This window comes from Rattus norvegicus, chromosome 20 (assembly GCF_021556685.1).
Source record: "Rattus norvegicus strain SHRSP/BbbUtx chromosome 20, alternate assembly SHRSP_T2T, whole genome shotgun sequence".
Lineage (NCBI taxonomy): Eukaryota > Metazoa > Chordata > Mammalia > Rodentia > Muridae > Rattus > Rattus norvegicus.
Window position 1 is genome coordinate 48,255,829 of NC_141553.1, and position 19,172 is coordinate 48,275,000.

At 45.6% G+C, this 19,172-nt stretch overlaps 2 protein-coding genes and 1 long non-coding RNA gene across 5 annotated transcripts in view; 2 read left to right on the forward strand and 1 right to left on the reverse strand.

Moving 5' to 3' along the window:
- Ak9 (adenylate kinase 9) overlaps window positions 1-10,582 on the forward strand; it is a 196,106-nt gene extending 185,524 nt beyond the window's left edge. For 2 of the 3 annotated variants that reach the window (XM_087597256.1, NM_001431778.1), the window contains exons 35-40: window positions 4,080-4,276; window positions 5,621-5,790; window positions 6,542-6,640; window positions 7,332-7,434; window positions 9,214-9,328; window positions 10,102-10,582. In XM_087597256.1, coding sequence (XP_087453382.1) covers window positions 4,080-4,276; window positions 5,621-5,790; window positions 6,542-6,640; window positions 7,332-7,434; window positions 9,214-9,328; window positions 10,102-10,304 — 887 coding nt within the window. In that variant the 3' untranslated portion in view covers window positions 10,305-10,582. The remainder of the gene's footprint in view (window positions 1-4,079; window positions 4,277-5,620; window positions 5,791-6,541; window positions 6,641-7,331; window positions 7,435-9,213; window positions 9,329-10,101) is intronic. The other variant, XR_015644675.1, reaches the window with a different exon arrangement.
- Window positions 8,546-12,500, reverse strand: LOC120098942 (uncharacterized). The gene is made up of 3 exons (XR_015645926.1): window positions 12,323-12,500; window positions 9,208-9,422; window positions 8,546-9,119 (listed from the first exon to the last, which is right to left on the reverse strand). It is a non-coding gene; the product is annotated as an uncharacterized LOC120098942 (long non-coding RNA).
- A 4,243-nt stretch (window positions 12,501-16,743) lies between these two features.
- The window catches only part of Zbtb24 (zinc finger and BTB domain containing 24), a 16,665-nt gene continuing 14,236 nt past the window's right edge, over window positions 16,744-19,172 (forward strand). Inside the window, exons 1-2 of the mRNA NM_001098667.2 lie at window positions 16,744-16,893; window positions 17,421-18,400. Coding sequence (NP_001092137.2) covers window positions 17,452-18,400 — 949 coding nt within the window. The 5' untranslated portion in view covers window positions 16,744-16,893; window positions 17,421-17,451. The remainder of the gene's footprint in view (window positions 16,894-17,420; window positions 18,401-19,172) is intronic.

The window sequence follows — 19,172 nt, forward strand, 5'->3', positions numbered from 1 at the left end:
GTGGTGGTTGTTTCGAGGCTGTGGTAAGGCGCTGCATCACTGTGGGGAAGATGTGGAAGAGGAAGCTTTGCTACTGTGTTGCACCCAGGAAGTAGGGAGGAAGAACAGGACCAGTGGGTGAAATCCAGCCTTCAAAGTCATGCCCCAATGACCTACTTCTTCATTTAAGTTGTTACTACCCCAAGATGATGTCAACAGCTGGAGGCCAAGCCTTCATTTTACACGAGGGACATTTTGTATTCAAACCATAGCACTCCATCCTGGGCTCCCAAAGGCTCTTAGCTGTCTCATAATGCGATGTGCATTTAGTCTCCAGAGCCTCCATTGCTCAAAAGTCCAAATTCTGAGTCTTCTCTGAACTGAAAGGCACACCTTTCTCCTCTTTTTTTTTTTTTCTTTTTCTTTTTCTTTTTTTTTTTTTTCCGGAGCTGGGGACAGAACCCAGGGCCTTGCGCTTGCTAGGCAAGCGCTCTACCACTGAGCTAAATCCCCAACCCCAAGGCACACCTTTCTCATCCAAGGAAAAAGAAATTTACATGTGCTGAGCTATGACAACACCGGGTAAATCCCACTCTTAAAAGGGAGAAGGAATAGAAGCCCAACAAGTCATTATCAGACCAAATGACAGAACCACAGCTCCATGGCCACTATCTGAGACTTGTAATGTTGTCATCTAAATGAAACCAGGGTTGAGCAGCCCCATCCTACCCCCAAAGCTAGCTAGCTATGTATGGTCCTCACGGTCTCTTGCTTAGGCTGGCTCCTTCCACTCCCTTCTGCTTTCCTCAGCAGACCTTCTGTGTTCTTGGCGTTCCTAACATCCTTGCTTCTCCATTTTGTCTTAGACCCCACCAACACAGCTTTGTGCAAGACCATGTCAAGAGTCACCTAGAGAGATAGTGACCTTGTCGCACACTGACTGAACTCCCAGCCCTCTTTTAAAATCTCAACGGAAGCTTCTGTGACCCTGTAATTCTCTCACTAGTCATGCCTGGAATGGCTGATGTCACCTAGATCATTATTAATCTATTTATTTGCTGGCTTTTTGAGACAGAGATTTGCCGTGACTCTCAGACTGGCCTCAAACCCTGGCTTCCTGAACAGCAGGGTTAGTGGTTTACATCACTACACTCAGCAGGCAACCGTGTCTTCCAAGTGAAGCAGCCTTTAGGAAGGCAAGAAAAAGTGAGAGAGCCAGCAAGACAGAAGTCCTGGCCTTTGGAATTGGTTTAATGTCCTAGGGATACTATGAAAAGGTACCCAAAGTGAGTGGATTAAATGACAATGATGTATTGTGTCCCAACTCAAGAGGCAAGAAGTTCAAAATCGAGGTGTTAGCAATGTCATGCTGTCTCTGAGGACTTTGTGGAAGGACCTTCCTTTCTCTTTGTTTCCAGCATAGCCAGCAATTGTTGGCTAATGAAGTCACACAACAACCCTGTCTCTGTCACTGAATGGCATTCTTTTTGTCTTTCTGTCATTTCATGCTCCTCAGTCTCTTTATCTATCTTTGTTCTCAAGGTCACATTCAAATGTGCTATGAAGATTCAATGTCTCTTTTAAGAAGACACAGCCGAGCCTAGAAGACTAATCCTGTGGTATAGAGCTCATTGTTTGTTTTTCCAGACAGGATCCCATTATGTAGCCCTGGCTGGTCTTGAACACAGAGAGGTCCACCTGCCTCTGCCCCCGGTTCTCTGGCATTAAAGGCATGTGCTGGGTGTATATCCTTTTTCATTAGAAACAAATACCCACATACAGTGGGAACAGATTTATAAGGTACAATAAAAAACGCAGGGCACAGATCCACAGCAGTACCAGAGATGGGGCAGCACAGCCTATGTCCTTCAGTGATCCTCACGGTTCACAGTGAACCAAGCAGACTTAGGTTCAATCGATGACAACCAATAGCAACATAGTCAGATGTATGATCAAATTAGCAGAGTTAATTAGGTAATCAGGCATCGAGAGTTGTATACAGAAAGTACCAACATCACTCTGTCTTCAGGCAAGTAACAACACTCCAGAGACCTCTGAACTGTGAAAAACACAAAGATGTTTATAAACTCTCTCCAGTTGCCACTCTGAGCTCTTCGGAGTGGACCAGGACCTAATGGAATGGTCACAGTTCGTGGCTGGTATCCATCTTTGTGACACTCAGAAGTGGAGTCAAGGCTCTACTCAGCTCTGTTGGTTCAGTCGAGCTGCAGATTTTTCCACTTGCAGACTTGCATTCCAGCAGTGAGCATCCTCAGGACCGTTCTGGGAATGCTGCTGCGCTCTCACTGGCCATTGCTTGCTTTTAGACGGTCAGTGGGACACGACAGCCAATAAGACAGTGTTTCCCAATGCCCGTCCTGTTGCTGGACTGCCAGTATCTTGGGGGTTCATTGCTGTGAAGAGACACCATAACCGATACAACTCTGACAAAGGCAAACATTTAACTGGGGCTGACTTACAGTTCAGAGGGTCAGTCCATGATCACCACGGAGGGAAGCATGGCCAAGTGCTGGAGAAGGAGCAGAGAGCTCTACATCTTGAACCAAAGGCAGCCAGGAGGAGACTCTGTCTTCTGCAGGCAGTTGAGGGCGGGGGGGGGGGGGTCTCTTCTGCACTAGATGGAGCCCGAGCACTAGGAGACCTCAAAGCCCACCTACACAGTGACACACTTCCTCCAACAAGACCACACCTATTCCAATAAGGTCACACCCCCTAACAGTGCCACTTATCCCATGAGCCAAGAACCTTCAAACCACCAGAGCAAATTAACATTAGAATTGTGTAGACAATACTTGTTCGAATATAAATATATGTGCATGTGCATGTGTGTTTGTGTGTGTTCATGTGTGTATGCACGTTTGTGTATGTGTTGCATGTGTAGATGCCTATTCACACAGATGTAACTATTGTGTGTGTGTGTATATATATGTCTATATGTGTGTGTGTATATATATGTATACATATGTATATATATGTCTATATATGCATGTGTGTATATATGTAACTATTGTATATTATATATATATTACACATGCATGCATAACTATTATTTGTTACATGTTTATAGTTGATGATACCTTAAAACTAGAACAAGGATAGTAAACAAAGATAAATTATTTAAGTAAACCACTTATATGCATAAGTTAACGGTCATATATTTACAGTTTATATATAATATAATGCATTGTATAATAGAATACTATGCACACAGTCAAAGGAATTGGGTAGCCAGGAAAGGTAGAGCACTCCTATAATTCCAACACCCAGAAGGCTGAAGCACAATGACACCAAGATAAAGGCTGCCTGGGAAATATCAGAGTGTTTTCTGGAGCGGAATAAACAAACCAAAATTAATGTATCTAAAGAACTGGGTCAACGAAGAAAGAAGTCAAGGACAACAAAGAACTGATAAGTCAGTTGCAAAGTAATGCTTAAGCGTAATGGCATAAGTACAGGGCCTTAGTGAGGGTTTCCATCGCTGTGAACAGACACCATGACCAAGGCAAGTCTTACAAAGGACAACGTTCATTGATCCAACTGCAGCCAGGAGAAAAACTGACTCTTCCAAACTGGGATGAACTTCAAAGTCCACCCTGACACTCCTCCTCCAATAAGGCCACAGCTCCTAACAGAACCACTCCCTGCGGGCCAAGCACACTCAAACCACTACGTACACTATATGCAAAAGACATGTATATATGCAAATGTATAGAGGGAAAAAATTAAAAATGGCATAAACCCAACAGGGAGTGCCTCTTACAGTGAGTGGTAGGCTAGAGGTTGCAGGCACGAAGAGAAACTTTCGTTTTGTTTGCTTGCTAGCTTGTTTTAAAACCGGTTCTCACTGTGGAGCCCAGGTTGACTTAAAACTCGAAGCAATCCTTCTGCTTCAGCCTCTAGAACATGGGACTGTAGACCTCCACCACCACACACATTGATAATGACATTATTTTTTTACTCTATCATTTAGAATTTTAATGTATAGTGTTAATACAATGGTGTCTACTGAAATTATTTTAATGTTTAATCATTGTATTTCCTGTGGAAATATATGGTGATAGTTAATGTGTTAATAACAGGGAAAGCCGCGTGCATTGACAAGCTATGCATCACACCTGAGGAGCTGATTTCTCGCCTGGGAGAGTTTAAACAGTTCTGCCCTGTCAGCCTAGCAGAGTCCAATGAACTAATTGACTGCTCCGTAACTAGCAGCTTGGAATTCACAGCAGAGTTCAGGGGACACTATTATAAAATGAGTTCCCAGGAAAAGCTAAACGTAAGTCTGTTTCTCATGTGAATATTCATCGAGGGAAGAAAATAACTTGTCTTGAGCTTCATCAAATGAGAAAAGCAGGCGCCCTTGGGAAGACTCAGAGAATTGGGACCAAGAACCCCATCATTGGAGCCTGTGACTTGGGAATCAGTGAGAAACTCGAAGCGTAGCTCTGACACTACCCGACCCCTAGGCTTTCTCAAAGCATAGGTCCCAACCCCTAGGCATATTTGGAAGGCTTTGGTTAGTGGTGGATCATGGGTAGCCTATCAGGCAGGTAAAGCCAACGGTTGGATGTCACCAGTGGAAGAGCTATGAAGCACCACAAGACTCGTCCTACAGAAAGACACCCAGGGGTTCAGCTTCAAGGGCTGAGTTAGGAAAACTAAAGTTAGTAGGAATGAAGCTGTCTTCCATATTTAAAACAAAGAACAAACAAACAAGAACAAAACCATTAGACTTTCCCAGTTATCCCCAGCATCTGTGGGGATTGGTTCTAAAACATCCCTTTCAAAAGCGCCAAATTCTGTGGGTGCAAAGTATAGAGAAGGGTAGCATTTGCATACAGCCTAACCTGTACACATGCTCCCACATCTGGTAAGCTACTCCTGGATGGCTTATAATACCTAACACTGTGTGAATGCCGCGTAGGTAGTCAACACACTGTACTTACATGTCCAGGGGATGCTGAAAGTAGGAAATGCCATACATATTCAGTTTAAATTAAAAAATAACCAGACTTTTCCTGAATATATCTAACCAGAATCTGAGGCCTCAGAACCCACGGATATGGAGAATAGGTTACTCGTACCCATGGATTTAAACACCCAAGCATGTACTGATCCCAGTATTTTGATGTTTGTGACTTGATAACATATATATGGTTTATAACTGAAGACAGTAATAAAAAACTAATCTGAATACTTTATTTTCCTCTGAAGAATGAGAGTTTTAATTTTACCAGGGGCGGGGTGCCTATTTCTTACTGTTTATAGCATAATTAGAACTTTCGAAGCAGAAGTCATGACAGATGCTCTGGGCCTTTGCAGAGTCACTACCGATGCTGGAGAACCCCCAAAGGGCAGAGATGGACTAGCAGGTGTCTAAAGCCCCCCAGTCCTTGTAGAATATGAACTAAAAGTGTATTTTTGAGTAAGAGGAGACCTTTAATTGCTTGGGATTACTGTCCTGAGGAACTTATGAGAGAAGAAGTTGCAATAACTTCTCTCGGACGCCTTGAAAGACTACTGAAACGGGAAAGGACCTGGACAGCCTCCAGGGGCGGCTTCGTTGGCGTGTCATTGCTGTTTTAAATGCTTTTTGCTGCTGTACCTCTTTTCTTAACAGAAATTTCTGAAGAACCCAGAACTGTATGTGCCTCCCTTGGCACCTCATCCGCTCCCACCAGATGACATGCTTCCCAAGAGGCTGACACTGTCGGAGCTGAAGAGTCGTTTTCCTATGTCGGCTGAGCTTCAGGGTTACTGCCCAGTGACTTACAAGGATGGGAAACAAAGGCAGGTCCTCACGCTCGGACAACAGACCCACGCCCTGCTCCAAACCAGTGGGGCAAACCAGTGTTTTAAGGAATCGTTTGCGTTTGTGTGCATGTGTGTGTGTCCCTGTGTGCGTGTGCGCATGTGTGTGTGTGTGTGTGTGTGTGTGTGTGTGTGTGTGTGTGTGTGTGTAAGCCAGAGGTTAGGTTATGCTGGAACCCCAGAGATGCACTTCTCTCCGTTTAACTTTTCCACTTCACAATGGAAACCAGCTCTCCCTAGTGTAAGCTAAACACCTACAGAGCGTTTTAACTTAGGAAAGTCACTTTAATAATAGTTCTGATTTTCAAATATTGTTTTCAATTATTATTTTATACTACAGTGAAGCTCTCCCCTTTGAGAACTCTCTTGGTTTACATCACCAGAAAGAGAACCAGCGTATGCACGATGGTGCCCACAGAGGCCAAAAGAGGGCACCCGACCGATCCCCTGGAACAGGCAGTTGTGAACCACCCGCCATGGGTGCTGGGGACTCCAACTCCTGCCCCCTCAAGATCAGCCCATGCCCTTAAGCTCTGAGCCACCTCCGCAGCCCAGAAAGTCTTATCGTGCTCACTACTCAGGGGAATGCTGCTTTCCGCACAGGCAGGAAAACGAAACACTCTTGACACGCAGTACACTTCACTCACGCAGCACTACATGTTAATTATACAACACACACACTAACTCCTCAGTGCTTTTGTTGTGTGTTTTCTTGTTTCTGACCTTCCAGATATGAAGCCCTGGTGCCTGGTGACAACGAATATGCTGTAGAGTATCGCGGACGCATATACATCTGTGAGAGCGAAGAAAAACTCCAGAAATTCCTGAGGTGAGATTACTCACCAAATTATAAATTATTGTCTTCCATGTCCGTGTCCAATGTAGCTTGGAACTGTGGGAGGGGAAGGGAAGTCTCACACACACACACACACACACACACACACACACACACACAGTCACACATACACATACACACACACACATACACACAGTCACACATACACATATACACACTGGCACATACACACACACACACTCACACACACACAGAGTCACATGTACACATACACACACACATACACACAGTAACACATACACATATACACACTGGCACATACACACACACATACATTTACACACACACATATACACACTCACACACACATACACACAGTCACACATACACATATACACACTGGCACATACACACACACATACACATTCACACACACATACGCATGCTCACACATATACATATACACACTGACACATACACACACATTCACACATAGACCAAGGATAGAAGCAGAATTCAGAGTTCAAAGTTGCTCTTAGCTTCAGAGTGGGCTACATGAGACCTTTTGTGAAATTGAAAAGCAAAAGAAACTCCTAGAACCCCTAGTCTTGCCTCTTGTATAATTTCCTCCCGTAGATAAAGCAGGCAGTGAGCTTTGCCCCATACTTGTGTCTGTATGCACACGCATGTGTGAGCGTGTGTCTAACGAGCTTTGCGTTCCTAGGTTGCCAATGAAATACTGGGACCAGAAGCTTCCGCACAAACTTCCCCCGCCCAAGGAATCCATCCACCTCACCAGCCTGCCTTTGCCTGGGTACCTGGAACAGGTTCTGTTGTATGGCTTTCTATGACGCATGTTAAAGAACTCAGGGTGTTCTCCCCACAGTCACTTCCACATTTGACGCAGTGAGGTTCCGGCAAAGTTTCCTCCTTTCATGTATTCGAGTACACACTAGCTGTCTTCAGACACACCAGAAGAGGGCGTCAGATCCCATTACAGATGGTCCTGAGCCACCATGTGGTTGCTGGGAATTGAACTCAGGACCTCTGGGAGAGCAGTCAGAGCTCTTAACCGCTGAGCCGTCTCTCCAGCCCAGTTTTCTGGTTTAAGTTGTAAAGCACTCTTCATTTAAGGCGGCTGTTCACACAAATCTGTGCTGTCCTGTATTTAATGCTTGGCTGCACCGTAGTGAAGGGGAATGCGTTGTCATCAAACTGTTTACATGTAAACCGGACGTGTGGCTTAGTTTCTTTCTTTCTTTCTTTCTTTTTAATTTTAGTGCAGTCGGATTTTTTTTTTTAATGATTTGAAATGTTGTTGACCTCCCAAAGGTTAAATTACTCTGCAAAAGAGTTAATCACAGCATCAAGGTAGATGAGATACAAAACCCACGTTTGATCCCAAATGCACATTAAACTGTCTGTTCAAATCACTTTTTTTTTTTTTTTTGGTTCTTTTTTTCGGAGCTGGGAACCGAACCCAGGGCCTTGCGCTTCCTAGGCAAGCGCTCTGCCACTGAGCCAAATCCCCAACCCTTCAAATCACTTTTTATTCATCTAGATATCATTATTTTTTTTTTTTGGTTCTTTTTTTCGGAGCTGGGGACCGAACCCAGGGCCTTGCGCTTCCTAGGTAAGCGCTCTACCACTGAGCTAAATCCCCAGCCCCGATATCATTATTTTTAAAGGTAGTAAAATTCATCACTAATCAAATAGTATTTCAAAGTTATTTAACTTTTAATTATTTGTGTGTGTGTGCGTGTGTGTGTGTGTCCATGTACATGTGCACACACTCAGGTTGCACGACCTGCTTCTGTGCACTGGAGGGGAACATGAATCATGGCATGTGTGTGGAGGTCGGATGACAACTTTGCAGAGTTGGTTCTCTCCTTCCAACTTTACGTGGGTCTTACCCACTGGACCATCTCACTAGCCTTCTAACGTTACTATGATTATTACTTTTATTTCTGCAACATGAATGTCAAAATCACAGTTTTACACCTTTGTCGCAACTTCTTAACCACTTTATTTTTGTCAATTTCCCTACAAAGTTAGCCTTCAATGACACATACCTGACCTACATAGCAAGAATGCCTCAAAAAAATGTGAAAGAAAACCAAAAAGGAGCCATGGAGACAAAGCTAGCCCTCCACAGGCTCACTACCAGCATGCCAAGGAGGATCTTGCAGGGAGGAGTGTCCTTATAAGGTCATGTTTTATTAGAAGGCCTCTTTAACTTCACAGCTTCACAAACTTGGTGACCCTGTGGTCTCTGGGATTCCTTGTCATGTGGCCAAGAACACAGCGTAGAAGGCAGGCCATCAGTGCCAACTACACAAGCAGAGATGGGCCAGGGCAACCCCTTCTTTCTTTGTCAACGTCAGGCATGTGGCCGCCACCAGCCGGCACGATGTCCATTTATATTTTATCTCCTCATCAAGTGTGGTGTGAAGTGTGGTGTGTGTCTTTCCTGTTGACTAGATGGTCGTCTATCATCCCCATCCCAGGAAGGCTGTGTGAGGAAAAGGAAAAGGCTTTTATCTGTCTGCATTCAGAGCGAACTTGAACTCAAACGTACACTGATTTAAGTCGTCTCTTACCTGCAGGGCACAGCAACATCCCTGATCAAGGCAATGAATGCAGCCGGGAACCTGAAACCCAAGCTCCCCTTCCTAAGTGTGAGGAGGTCTGTGCTCCTTTACATAGCGTTCCATCTCAAAGGTATGCCTGCCTCTCGGAACGAGGCCCCATTCGGAGAGCCTGGCACTCGTTGTACCACATGTGGTAGACAGGGTTGTTAAACTGGGTTGGTTACCTGTTTGCATGGGAGGGGGGCAAATGAAATACAGGGTAAATATCTATAGGAAAATATCAAAACTGAAATCCCCAGTTTTTAAATCAAGGACTATGCACTGGTAACTGTTAAAGGCCAGCCATGCAGGAGGCGAGGAGAAGGATTGCAAGATCAAAGCCTGCCTGGGCTATGGGGTCAGCTCTAGCACAGCCCAGGCAACTTAGTAAGACCCTGTCTCAAAAACAAACCTTTAAACCAGGCATGGCGGTGCACACCTCTAATTCTACCGCTTGGGAGACAGAGACAGGCACATCTCTGTGAGTTCAAGGGCAGCCTGGTCTACACAGTGAGACCTTCTCTCAAACAAATGCAGAGCTCTAGGAATGTAGTTCGGTGGTAGAGAACTGACCTAGCATATGTAAAGCCCTAGGCTCAATCCCTGATACCATAACATTAATATTATAATAAATAAAACCAGGGTAATAAATAATATAACAGCACTCAAAAACCCATGCCACAGAGAAAAGTGAACACAGAAAATTATGATCTAAGATAGACATCCCTCTAACCTAAGTGGGATGGGACCATCTCCCCCTTAGCTGGGTGTGGTCTAGTTAGTTACACGTTAAGTTCTCCTCTGTCAGATGGCTTTCCAACCACCTGTCAGAAAACATTCACAACTCTGTGACATTTTCTACAGCATTTAACCCCAAGGGTTCTGAATATTCGAGAAAAAAATATAAAAAGAAGATGGAGCAGTTCGTGGAAAGGTGTGAACTCATCACGTACCTCAGCTCCAAGATGACCCGGAAGTTCAAGGAGCCTCAGTTCAGACCCATCGACTTCGATCATAAGCTACAGACGTTTATGTCCTTGAAAAACATAGACCCAGTTACTGGGTAGCTTTGCTTAGGTTACAGAGACCCAAATCCCAGAAGTCTCCAAGGGCGAGGGAATTGAAGAAGCAGAACTTAAACCCTGCATTTTCCGAAGTGTATTTCCCTCCTGCCTGACGTTGTGTAGTTACTGGGCCCCAGATGGACTCAAAGCCCTTACTTAACCAGGAAGGGTCACCGTCTGGGTATTAATACAGCTTTCAAGTTTATTCCCTTTTCCCCTGAATTTGATGCTCCCACAAAATAGGCATGCTATTGAAATATTAAAATACGTACTAAACCTGTTTTCTTTTGTTTCTTCTTTTATATTTTGGGGAGGCCAGACTGAGACAGGGCCTCTCTGCACAGCCCAGGCTATCCTGGGCAATGGTCACTAGGCAGACCAGGCTGGCCTCAGACTCACAGAGCTCCACCGGCCTCTGCCTTTCCGGTGCTGAGATGAAATGTGTGCGCCACTCCTAGCCCCTCAGAGACGTGTGTTCCAGGATGGGGGTTGCAACAGCGGAGGGAGCTCCACCCTCTCCCAAGAACAGGGGAGGGACTGTGTGTGGAGAACCAGGATGGATAGGGATGTAAAGTCAATTTAAAAAGAAAAAGGTGTGTGCTGCTATGCCTGGCCTTTTCTTTCTTCTTTCCTTCCTTTCACATTTTCTGTAGAAAACCAGTCTCTGTTTGTAGCGTGTAATTATCTGTAGCTGATGCCAAACTGCTCTCTTCCGATCCAAAGCCTGGCAGAATTCTGCCCAGGCCCTGAATTCTTTCCCTCCGTGAATGGAAAACACCAATCTTGGTTTAGAATCAACAGATAACACAACCGACTCCGTCACCAGATAACAGTCCAGATTGTTTTATGAAATATGTCAAAAGAGTATAAGGGAGGGGAAAACTAAGTTAGATTTGAACAAGTTTTTAAATTAGAACAAATGTTTAGCGGCTGTATAAAACAGCTAAAATGTTAACTAGGAAAAATGTAGTGCCATAGAGAGGGCTCAGAAAGCGTCCTATTAGCACAGCTTACAAGCGTCTACAACTTCAGCTTCAGGAAGCTAATGCCCCCTTCTGGCCTCTGTGGGTACTGCATTCACATGCACAGATAAGCACACATACCCATAATTAAAATAATAAAAAACAAATCTTTTTTTTTAAAATGAGTTTATGCCTGTGTGCGCGGGGGTGGGGGCTAATAATATAACAGTTCTTAAAAGTTAGAAAGCTGGGGATGTCTGTTGACTGGAAGATGCAGGAAACCCTAGGTCCCATCCTCTCTGGTTTTTTTTTTTTCTTTTCTTTTTTTGGGGGGAGGGGGGAGGGGAGAGCTGGGGACCGAACCCAGGGCCTTGCGCTTGCTAGGCAAGTGCTCTACCACTGAGTTAAATCCCCAACCCCTCGCTGGTTTTTTCATATAAAAACCAGACATACTGGCACATGCTTGAGATTCAAGCACTTTCCAAGTGGAAGCAGGAGGATCAGAAGTTCAAGGTCATCTACGTAACAACAGTCCAAGTTCAAAGTCAGCCCGGTATATAAGAACACTGTTTCAGGCTGGGGAAAAAAAAAAGAAAACACTTTCACAAAAAGGAGGAGGAAGAGGAGAACAAAAGGCTGGAAGAAGAAGAGGGGGTGAAAAAATCCCCAAAACCCTAAAAGAAGAATGGGAGCTGACTACAGATTTTTTCTCTAGGGATTTAAGCACCAACCACTCTTATTCTATTTCCTTTCTCTCTTTCTTTCTTTCTTTCTTTCTTTCTTTCTTTCTTTCTTTCTTTTTCTTTCCCTCTTTTTTCTGTCTTTCTGGATGGTTTGCCTGTGTGTGTGTGTGTGTGTGTGTGTGTGTGTGTGTGTGTGTGTGTGTGTGTCTGAGGGTGCCAAATACTCTGGAACTGGAATTATAGATGATCGAGAGCCACCATGTGGGCACTGAATCTAACTCAAGTCCTCTGGAAGAGCAGACAGTGCTCTTAACTCCCGAGCCATCTCTCCAGCCACCCAATCCACATACTCAATTTTTTAATATCTGTAATTTACCATTTTCTCACCACCAGACTACATTTGATTGACATTTTCATCCTAACGAGAGTTCCATGCCTGTCGCGCGCCCAATGTCCCGCCAGCAAGAAGGACGCGCGACAACAGGATTCTTCTGCGAACATGCTTTTACTGTGTTACAGCTCTTCTCAGTGTTACAGCTCTCTTGAACAGGGACCCCGAGCAGCAAAATCGCTCGGTTTATATAGACAACAGTATGCTAATTATCTCTCAGGGATTGGTGGGGCATGGATCACCCCACTACTTGTCCTCCAGGGATTGGCGGAGAATGAATCACCTCATTAGCATATTAACGGTCAACTGACACCTGGTGCATAAACCGTACATGTGCAGTACCGCTGTTCACCACTAGAGGGAGCCCTAGCAAGGGGACAAGCCTGCACATGCGCAGTAAGTCGTTTATATCCAGACAAGGCTGGATGTCGGCGCCATCTTTGTTTCGCCGCACCGCTCTCTACACATGCCCTGTCTTTTCAGCCCACAGGTATACTAGCATCCTTTAGCAATTTGGCCCAGCGGCGTATTCCATGTCCTCCAAGTTTCAAGTTTTGGGGGCAGCAACCCATGCTGAGTGGCTCCAAGTATTTTGGGGACCTCCAAGAATCATCCCACATTCCCCAGAGCAAGTTCATCGCCTCTGCACATCCTTTGACCAGGGATTATGCTTGCTAATTTGGATTCTACTAAGTCCCATGATCCTAAGGCTGGGTCTAGGAACCCATGCACAGTACCCCAAGCCATCCCAAGTGGGCTCAGTTTGGATCCCAAAGAAAGAAGTACCTAATACCAGGGTTGTGGTCCACACACTCACCAAGACAGTGTACACACAGAGGAGGCTACGATGAGACAAGGATGCTCTGTGGAGGTGGGTACCCATGATAGGGTATGGGGTATGGGGTTTCTGTAAAGGCTTAAGAAATTTGGCTTATAGGGTCATTGTGAGCGATTGATTTTCCGTTTCTTGTTTCACATTCTTCTTCGTCCCAGATCTTAGGCTGGCATCAAGCTTTGGAAATCATGTTTTTATCTTACTCAGCGGGAATGACTTAAAATGCTGTTTAATTTTGTACTATTAGCGTGTTAGACTTTTTATGCTGTGTGATAACTACAGTAAATCATATGAACTGATGGGGGGTTGCCTTAGGGTTGGGCGAGTTTCTTTCAGGCTCAGGTTCAGCAACCACTAAACAACTTTACAGTGATTTGTCTGGAGTTCAAGTCGGCCAGAAAAGAAGCAGCAACCAATCACAGAGCTGCTAAGCCTCTCTGTTTCCTCTTTGGGGACAGGAAGGGGGGAGGAGGACGTCTGTAGCTTCTGAGACTTTCATGACCTCAAAGATGCTGCCCTGTGAGATTTAGTGCCTCAACTGCCACTGTTTTGGAGATTCCGAATCCAGGACAGGTGTAGATAATGGTCCTCTCCCTCAGGAAGATGTCATTGAGCTGAGCCAGGACCCGAACCCCACACGGTTCCCCTTTCTTCCCTCAAGATCATATCCTCTGAGTAAATACATCTCTCAACAGTGTGCAGGCACTCCTGCACTGGGATGTTAAATTCCCCAGGATGGCCGGTGCAGGTCCCTGACACACATGCATATGCAGCTTCAGACATGCAGAGGCTTATACGGGAGAGGTGCAGACAGTTCACCATTCCCCGTGTGTCAGACAGTCTCCCGCTGAATATCATACATCATCGGATCAGATTCCTACACATTTTTAATCTTGTTAGATTTACTTATTTTACATGTGCGAGCATTGTGACCGCGCCACACGCATGCCTGGTGCCTTCAGAGGTCAGAAGGAAACACCGAATCCCCTGAAACTGGAGTTACAGCTGACTGTGAGCCAACATGAGCAAGCATTTCAAAATTCAAAGGAATACGTTCTATACTTTTAATACTTTAAATTTTATGATATATTTTTATTTCATTCTCAATTGAAAAATATACTGAATCCAGTAAATGTATTAAAATTTCATACACTGGAGGTGGAGGGGAGGAAATTTGAACACGGAATATCAGTTATGTAGCTGAGGAGAGTGTTTCTGGCTTGGTCTGGTCTGGTTTGGTTTTCTGCTTTTGTAAATGAATAACTGAGAGGAGAAAGATACATCTCCAAATAATTCGGGGGTGGCTCTGAGAACAATTCTCTCCAGGGGGGAACATCCGAATTAAATAACCTATCAGAATCAAGACAGGTGAAATTAGAGGGGAAAAAATCAAAATTGAAAAATTCTAGCCAGGGATAAAAGGCACTCCAAGCACATCAGACCTGTGCTAGGGGCTGCTGGCAGCCCTCGGTATAAAAGCAAGTGTATATTGTGTATAGTCTCAGGAGCTCTCCCAGGCTCAATTAGATTTTTTTTTTCCAAAGCCAATACACACCACTTAGGTGCAGTGCAAACGATAGGGACTGGAAACAAGAGCAGTACTGAATTAGTGAAAAGAAGGACAGAGAGAGTGGTGAGGAGGAAGAGAAGGGGGCTATAAAGCTGTCCTAGTACTGTTGAACAGCTCTTCTGGAAGTCCTGGAAGTCATGACGGGTTTTGGACTACAGGTTCTTCAGCAGATGTCAGCCACCCATTCCAGGCCTCACAGAGGTTGTCACCGTCCACTGCCACAGAGGACTTCCACAGCCGTCATCCATCAACTAATGATGAGTCTTTTCCCTCCTCTTATCAAGTTCTCCATAGACCTGGCTCATATGGCAGACCGGAGGCTCTCTTGGTAAAGTCCTTGAGATCTCTCTCATCTCTCTCTCTCTCTCTCTCTCTCTCTCTCTCTCTCTCTCTCTCTCTCTCTCTCTCTCTCTTCCCCTCTTCCTCTTTCTTTTTTCCTTTCTTTCTCTCCCTCTCTCTTCCCCTGTACCTTTCTCTCTTCCTCTTTCTCTCTCTCTTTTTTCAGCCTTCCAAGGTGGGAAGGGGCAGAATAATGAACATTAGAAAAGAAAAAGGAAAAATTCTGGATAACCCACTTATTTCACTATTTCCTCTATAAGCAATCTTACTCATTCAAGTAATAACATTACCGTCAATATCTTCAACACTCTAGATTGTTGCTCTGAGCTGACATTTTAAATTCTTCAGAATTCAAAGCAATAAACATTTTTAGCATTTTAAATTTTGTTCGTTTTCATTTTATTAACCTATATCTTTACGGTTATCTAGTCGCACGCACCTCGAGTTCAGTTTGACCACCTCAGCCTTGTTATCCAACCAGCCCTTTCGGGCAATCTTCCTCAGACTGGTTCCGGGTGACTAGCTCCTAGTGACACCGTTAGTGATAACCAGCTTCTCACTTAAGTACAGATTATTTGGTAAATTTGATCTAGCTATGGCTCTGTGGGGTTTTTACTGCAATTCTTTCAGCAGAAAACCAAAAACAAACAAAAACCTTTGTGAAAGCTAAGTCGAAAGACTGACACTTGTTCCTTCTATTTTTTTTTTTTTTTTCCTCTCGGAGCTGAAGGCCAAACCCAGGGCTCTAACGTTGAGCTAAATCCCCAACCCCACAACCACCCTTGTTTATTCTGGAATGCACAAGTCAAGCAGAGCTCCCGGCATCCCACTAGGATGCCCACAATCTGAAGGATTCGAAGGCAGCTCCGGGTAAAGGGGAAATCTCAGAACCTGAGTGGCTTAAGCTGCTTTTAATAAAAACTAGTAAGAATGGAAGAGTCTGACTGGTAATTCCATCTTTAGTTTCCAAATCGTGGACGACATAGATGGCAAATTTAGAACTGGAAGTGGACGAAGTAGAAATAATTAGGTACAAGAGATGCATAAACGCTGAGCGGAAGCTGCTGCCCGCACAGTTGGAAGTAGGTCCGGAACGAATCTGAGTGGGGCTTAGGAGCATCAATCCGGAACACAGGAGAGCCACAGCAGATACTACCCAGGTAGGTTTGTATGTAGAGAACTCCCCCACACCCCTAGGTCTCAGAGGGAACAACACTGCCCTGAGACAACTGAAACTCTCAACAGCCTCTTAGAAGTGCCAGAAATCTAAATAAAATCAGCGATTATTTTAGTCATGGTAGCCAAGCCAAGCACTAAGCCCATTCTAACCCTACCAGGTGGGCACTGGAGTTAACGCCTCCATTTTATAGATTAAACAGGCGCTGAGGATGAGTAACCTGGGGAGAGAGACATTCAGGAAGTAAATATCTGCTGATAAGGGGTGTGTGATGAACGGTTGAAGCCACCTCCGTCTTTAGGCTCGCCATCGAATCAGCGGATTTGGAGTCGACAGAGTTCTCCACCGAGAGACCGCGGTGTAACTGGGGGTAAACTTCCGCAGATGGACAGGCTTCCGCACCAGACCCTCCCTTTCCGGATTCCACAGCAAAGCCCGCCCCCGAGGCGGGGCTACGCGGTCACGTGGTCCGGCGGCGGCCTGTGTGCGCGCGCTTCCGGGCTGACAGTCGCCGGGAGCCGGGAGCTTACGCGCAGTGGTGCCGGGGGCGTGGATCGGCGACAGGCCCGGCTTGGTGTCCTCTGGGCAGCCCGGTGGACTGACTGTAGTAGGACCCCGCCGGCCGGCCCTGACAGGTAGGTCCGCGGCTGGTGGACTCGGCCTCGGGCCTTGTGCCTTGGAACGCCCGCGGGACCCAGGCCCGGGGCCTGGGACAGAGCTCCCCGGGCGCTGCTGCTCAGAGCGGGGCCTCTGGACCCGTGCGTTATTTCACCGCAGATCTCCCTTGTGTGGGTTCGTCCCCATATTTCTCATTTGTTCCCAAAGACGAAACAGCTATCCTTGTGTGGTGTCGAGACAACTTAGCCCCAACTCCAACATTATGCCGCCACACTTTGAAAGTTTAATTACAAAGTTAGTGGAAGGGAGGGCCTCCGTGTAGACTTTGGATCCCATTCTGTAATTTCCAGAGGAAATTCCAGACCGTAAGAGGTTACACGGACACTGGAGAGGTATCCAGCAGGGTAGCCGCAACAAGGGGAGGGACCCAAGGCTTGGCTTTCTAAATAGAAGGTGGTAATGGCAAAACTGGTTTGTGACAGCTGGAACACGGGTCTTCTTAGACAGTACTTCTTCCTAAATAAGCATCGTTTTCTTATTTCAGATTTAAACCTCTTCGGAGTCTTCTGGAGAAAATGGCGGACACAACACCTGAGCCTTCTGGGCATCTTATTGTACACTCAGACACTCACAGTGACACTGTCCTGGCTAGTCTTGAGGATCAGAGGAAGAAGGGCTTTCTTTGCGATATTACTTTGATCGTGGAGAATGTGCATTTCCGAGCTCATAAAGCCCTACTGGCTGCCAGTAGCGAGTATTTCTCAATGATGTTTGCGGAAGAGGGCGAGATTGGCCAGTCCATTTATATGCTGGAAGGCATGGTTGCAGACACCTTTGGTATCCTGCTGGAATTTATCTATACAGGTTATCTACATGCCAGTGAGAAAATGACAGAACAAATCCTGGCTACTGCCCAATTCTTAAAAGTCTATGACCTGGTAAAGGCTTACACCGACTTCCAGAATAGCCATAACTCCCCAAAGCCACCGGCCTTGAACTGCTCAGGTACTCCGGTGGTGGTTATTTCCAATAAGAAGAATGATCCTCTGAAACGGAAACGGGGAAGGCCAAGAAAAACCAACAGTTTGCAGGAAGGGAAATCGGAGCTAGCTGCAGAGGGAGAGGTGCAGCTAAGAGTGAACAATTCCGTTCAGAATAGACAAAACTTTGTATTTAAAGAAGACAGTGTCAGACTGAATGAGCAGACTCCCAAAGAAAAGGAGTTGGAGCCTGCCGGTGAGCCAGGCAGTGTGGAGGAGATGCCTGCCGAGAAGGACGAGAACTCTGACCCCAAGGCTCGGGATGGACCGGGAAGCCAGAGCAGGTACAGCAAGCGGAGGACTCGCAGGTCTGTCAAGCTTAAAGACTACAAACTTAGTGGAGATGAAGATGACCAGAGCACAGCCAAGAGGGCGACGTGTGGGAGGCAAAAGCGTTCCAGCGCTCCCGAGGCCCGCTGTAAAGACTGCGACAGAGTCTTTAAATATAGTCACTTCTTAGCCATCCACCAGAGACGCCACACTGGTAACTACGCTTTCCAAACTTGGTGCGATTGGTTGGGGACCTTGGAATTGTGGTCGTGGTGGTTTTTATTGGTGGTTGTGTCTCTACATGGTAGGCTCAGCAATAAAGCCTTAGTACAGTGTTTGGGTCTCATAGTAACCCCACAGTAGGAAATACCAGCAACTATGAGGAGATGGCCTTGCTCTGTGCAGGCCCACCAGTGGCCTTCAGGCTGAATTCAGAGCCCAGGGTTGTCTTACCAGGTATTAAGCAGCTCCTGCCTTTTGACTCATGACTGTACCTCATCTTTGTAGCAGCATTGGCTTGCTCCGTTCTGTGGACATCTTTATAGTTTAACCATTTCGTAAATATCTTCTCTGTCTGGGTGTCTCTGACTTAGCCTTGGCCATTGGTCCCCCTTGTGATTGAAAAACCTGCTGTCCTCTCCATGTGGCAAATATGGTGGCCACTAACAGCAGGCAGACCTTTGTTCCTCTTACGATACTGGTACCGTGCATGGAACCCAGGGTATGTGTGCATGCCAACCAAGCATTTCACAACTGAGCCGTGTCCCCCGCCTGACACAGAAGTTTTATCATTCGAATTACAGCTAGCTAGATCGAGAAACTGAATTTTAGTTTTGTTTCAGTTAACTTAAGTTTTAATAACCATGTATGGCGGCTGCTATACTGGACAGTGTGTCTCCACAGGAGCTCTTTTTTGAGTGTTCAGGTCACCCTGATGCAGGTCAGGTCAGGTTGCAGTCATCTTTCACAAGCTTAGGTATAAAGGC